The sequence below is a fragment of the Nuphar pumila genome, chromosome 10 (genome assembly GCF_984573655.1).
Source record: "Nuphar pumila chromosome 10, dmNupPumi1.hap1.1, whole genome shotgun sequence".
NCBI lineage: Eukaryota > Viridiplantae > Streptophyta > Magnoliopsida > Nymphaeales > Nymphaeaceae > Nuphar > Nuphar pumila.
Genome location: NC_143258.1, coordinates 90,712,201 through 90,716,974, shown reverse-complemented (window position 1 = coordinate 90,716,974; position 4,774 = coordinate 90,712,201). Strand labels below are relative to the sequence as shown.

General features: G+C 39.3%; 1 protein-coding gene across 1 annotated transcript; it reads left to right on the top strand.

Annotated features, from left to right (window-relative positions):
- Positions 1–247: 247 nt before the first annotated feature.
- On the top strand, positions 248–4,514 carry LOC149827319 (GDP-L-galactose phosphorylase 2-like). Its single transcript, XM_090019281.1, has 7 exons — positions 248–791; positions 1,354–1,475; positions 1,581–1,640; positions 2,562–2,819; positions 3,241–3,426; positions 3,652–3,903; positions 3,999–4,514. The coding sequence occupies exons 1-7, from the start codon at positions 704–706 to the stop codon at positions 4,344–4,346; spliced, it is 1,314 nt and encodes a 437-aa protein (XP_089875407.1). The 5' UTR covers positions 248–703; the 3' UTR covers positions 4,347–4,514.
- The last annotated feature ends 260 nt before the right edge of the window (positions 4,515–4,774 follow it).

The following is a 4,774-nucleotide window of genomic DNA, read 5'->3' as shown; positions in this document are numbered from 1 at the left end:
GTAAAGTTTGTGAAATTTTATACCAGACTCGAACCCAACCCGAGTTTCGATTAAGACCTGTAATTTTTAATATAAAAATGATAAAAAATATAGTTTTATTGGGTATGGTTCGGGTTTGATTCATATAGTCCTTATTGGTCCGGGTATGATTTTTCGGACTCGATTAGACCTAATTCCGACCCAATGCAATACTCGAAAATCTGATCCAAGTCTGATTTTACCTGAATCTGAACCAAACCCCAACTGCTCCTGGCTTCTTACGTTCAGAGATAGAGGGAGGGTCTGCTTCTGTGATACAGTGGGGGAGGGAGGCTCTGGATTTTCAGGGAAAGTGAGTTTAGGAAGAGGGGCTTGATTCGGGCAACAACCCAGGGGAGGCAAGTTGTAGCAACACGGCTATACATAGAGAAATCCGTCGCCTTCTCCATGAGCGAGCCGTCCGGCGACAGAGGAACCGCCTGCCCGCCTTCTCACTGAACACCCACTCCTTTCACGGCGGCCGCGGCGCCCTGCCTTCCGAAGGCGGCAGCCCCTCCGATCTCCTCTTCCTCGCCGGAGGCGGCAGCGGCGCCCACTTCGGCCGGTCGTCTCGTTCCTTCCTCCCTCTTTCCGCAGGAATCCGGGAGGGTTAGATAGTTTGCTTTGTTAGGCGTAGCTACTCTAAGAATCAACAAGGGTAACAACCCAAAGAGAAGGAACGAAGATGCTGAGCATCAAGAGGGTTCCGACTGTGGTCTCCAATTACCAAGAAGGGTGCGGACGGAATTGTCTGGGGAAATGCTGCCTCTTAGGTACTCTCTCTCCCTCGTCCATTGACAAGGCCGACTAGGTAGCAATACCCATTAGTTTTATTCTTGTCTTTTGGGTGTTCTGGCATAATTTTTCAATTTTGAGAAATATCACGTAAATGATTTTGGTTTTTTTGGTAGTTTTGGCTAGAAAATTTACATTTTTATGAGAAAAACTCAGATTTTGGTTTTGAGTGGAAGAAGTGTTTCTTTTATTGGTGCTCTGTTAGTCTGATAGGTTCATTACGGCATGAAACTATTTTTGGATTACGAGAGAGTTGGTGATACTGAATCCATGGTAGTTGTTGGTACATGGGAGATTTGGGTCCTTTGTTCGTAATTTGCATCTGTAGACATGATTCTGATACTGTGGTCCATCTCAGATTGATAACTCCATTTGGATTGTTTATATGTTATACGTATAACTTGAGTAATTGCTAGAAAAACTAACTCGTGCCGAGTTTCACGTTGAGATTCTAGCATCTTGGATGATTGCTCTCGCTTCAATGGAATTTTTCCGTATTTAGTTCTTAAAGTTGGAGGATATCTGTATCTGTCTATGTAGGAGCCAAGTTTCCTTTGTACACTTTCAAGGGGGAGAAATGCAGGAATGGTGAGGAGATGGAGGATACCCCATCGGATGGGACTGGAGACATGTCCTTCTTCGATACCCTTCTCATGGGAGAGGTAATATTCATATTATGAAATGTTTCCATATTTTTCTTAATTTTTGTTGAAGTTTGAAGATTCGTATATTGAATTGTTTATGTATGGAATCCTTATAAATTTCAGTGGGAAGATCGAATGAGTAGAGGCCTCTTTCGATATGATGTTACTGCTTGCCAAACGAAGGTGCCTTTTCTCCTCGCCAACTTTCTTTTTCCTTGTTAGTTAACTTTGTTTCTAAGGTTATGGAGCCCACAAATATGCATTAATCTATACACATTGCTTATGGTGAGGCTGATTGTGATAGCTGGTCTGGTAGAGTTACAGTATTTTGACTGAGGGTCTTGAGTTCGAATATCACATGGGGTATACCAGGCTTGCCTAGATAAAAATATAGTCACCAGTATCGTTTTTGGCAATTTCTCACTAAGGATTGTTTTTTTAGTTTTTTCAAAAAGCAGTTCTTTGAGAAAAATCTCAGAATTCTGAAAATTAAAAAAATACAAAGAATAAAAAAAATAAAAAATGAAAGTTTTGTATTATTTTTTTTACTAAAATATAAAGAGACAAATAGAAAAGGTTTTAAAAATGCAAAAGAAAATAAAAAGAAGAAAACATAGGCTTAACATATATAAAAAAAGTTAAAAAATCATGTTATATTTATTTTCTGCATTATTTTGAAAATATCATGATATTTTGCCGATTCATTGGCTTACCTAGAAAAACTGTTAATATTGCTATCTTTTCAAAAAATATTGGCAATACCAATGACCATGGCTGAAATAAAACTAATGATAAAAATGAAGTAAATCAAATTAGAAGGTTACTTGTCAAAATTATAAGTATTGATGTCTTGTTGGAAGCATCCTAGCTTATTTTTAGTGAGAAGCAGATTTGAGTAGATGCATTCCTCTATGGCCTATGCCTTCGTTTATGGTATGTATTTGTAGAAGTGGCAGGTACGTTAACTGGAGTACGGTGCTCAATTGGATAATTGGATGAATTTGCATAAGCTTTTAATTAACAATATTGTCTTAACATAAACAAAAGACGATGCATGCATCCATGTGTTTCTTATTGTTGGCCTGTTGCGGCTGTTTGAAATAGGTGATACCTGGGAAGTACGGTTTTATTGCTCAGTTGAACGAGGGGCGTCACCTTAAGAAAAGGCCAACAGAATTCAGAATTGACAGGGTCCTGCAACCGTTTGATCCCAACAAGTTCAATTTCACAAAAGTAGGACAGGAGGAGGTGCTCTTCCGCTTTGAAGAGGAGACTGGAGATGACAATGATGATTGGAGAATGCAGTTCATCCCCAGCTCTTCCATATCTGCTGCTGTGAGTCCAAGTGTTGTAGCTATCAATGTAAGGAACCTATTCATTGTGGCCTTTTAAACTTTTTTTCCTGAATTCAGATTGTGATGTAATCTGGACCATGATGCAATTTAAATCTCTTACGATGAAATCTATTCACTATGATCTCTTTATTTTATTCTTTTTGTCAATTAAAACTTAGATGCATGTGGCACAATGGGAAGTTCCTGATAGGTATGGAAACAACCCTGTGTGGTATTTGGAAATTGGTGGATAATATTTGGTAGGCGTACCAAAAGGCAATAAAATTATCCCGCAGGGACGCTGAACAACAATTGAAAGTGCTAATAGTCAGATCTGTTGTCATCTACAGCTGCCAAGACCGTCTAAAGCTTGAGTGTGGTTGCATGTTAGTGGGAAAACTCTTGGTTTCTTCTGTTGTCCTCTGTTTGACATTTCTTTTCTTTTGTAGGTGAGTCCTATAGAATATGGGCATGTACTGCTTATTCCTCGTATCCTTGAATGCCTGCCTCAAAGAATGGATGAGGGGAGCCTGTTACTTGCACTCCATATGGCTGTAGAGGCAGCTAATCCATTCTTCAGAATGGGATACAACAGCTTGGGTGCCTTTGCTACCATCAATCATCTTCATTTTCAGGTACTTCACATTTATGTCATTGTCATGTCTTTTGTAGTAGTTATCCCATAACTGCAATCAATTGCATTTGTTCTTGAATTCCGGTCAGTAGCAAGAGAGTTACACTCATGCATGCATTCAATGTTATACAATATAAACAGTTGAGCTTAGTGATTGTCCTAGCAAATATTTGCCTTGATTGCCTTGTACCTGAACTCTGTTCTGGATGTGTGTAAATGTATGCAGGCTTACTACTTCAATATTGCTTTCGCTGTTGAGAAAGCACCTACAAGAAGGCTAACCAGAAAATCTGAAAATGGTGTTAAAGTATATGAGCTCCTCAACTACCCAGTGAGGGGTTTGGTTTTCCAAGGTGGAGACACTCTGCAAGATGTTTCCCATGTAGTTTCCACATGCTGCGTTTGTCTCCAAGACAACGGCATCCCCTTTAATCTTCTTATCGCAGACTCTGGAAAGCGTGTTTTCCTCTTTCCTCAGGTAAAGAAGCAAAATTTTTATCATTATTTTCTTATTGTTCATTAGGATAGGAAAATGAGCTATAGTAAGAATGCTTTTTGGATGAATGAAAATAGTGCTATGCTGAGAAACAAGCATTGAGAGAGGTCAGTCAAGAATTGCTGGACACACAAGTGAACCCTGCTGTATGGGAGATTAGTGGCCATATGGTGCTCAAGAGGAAGCAGGATTTTGATGGTGCATCTGAGGAGTATGCGTGGAAGCTGCTTGCTGAAGTCTCTCTGTCAGAAGAGAGATTTGAAGAGGTGAAGTCATTTGTATTGGAAGCAGCATTTGGAAATGGTGACGACACTATGGCAATGGAAGTATCTGAGGAAACCAAAGGCATGGGCTTTCTCAAGGATGTTGCAATCAAAGGTCTGCCTGGAGTGGTACAAGGAATGCCTTGTGCACCAGTAATTTGATTTATGGGTAATTAAATACTATCTAAAGAATCCCTTACGCATCAGTAATATGATTTATGGTTAGTTTGATGCCCTCTTGTTCTGTCATGTTAATGTATTCATGGCCGTATCTATAGCTTATCTCTAAATAAAAGGGACTACTGAATAATGTGGCCACCTGGTTCTAATTTGTGATGCGACTTCATTGGTCGTTCTCCATGCATTTCATGTTCTGAAGTATTTTATTTGGCTATGATTGTGTGTTGCTGATTCCTTTTTCATTTAGGGTAGATTTGGTTGTGTTTTTGAAAAGTGAAAATACTGTTCAAAAGATATTCATTTTCAAAATCTCATGAGACCTCATGAAAAAGTGAATCATTCAAATGAGATTCACTTTCGAAATCTCACTTTTGGGTTCTCTGACAGCCAAATATTACTCAACAAATAGA

Excerpts from the sequence above, each read along its gene's own strand:
- LOC149827319 (XM_090019281.1), top strand. The coding sequence starts at position 704 with ATGCTGAGCATCAAGAGGGTTCCGACTGTGGTCTCCAATTACCAAGAA. Across the intron at positions 792-1,353 it reads GGGGAAATGCTGCCTCTTAG|GAGCCAAGTTTCCTTTGTAC; the intron begins GTACTCTCTCTC and ends CTGTCTATGTAG. Across the intron at positions 3,904-3,998 it reads GTGTTTTCCTCTTTCCTCAG|TGCTATGCTGAGAAACAAGC; the intron begins GTAAAGAAGCAA and ends GAATGAAAATAG.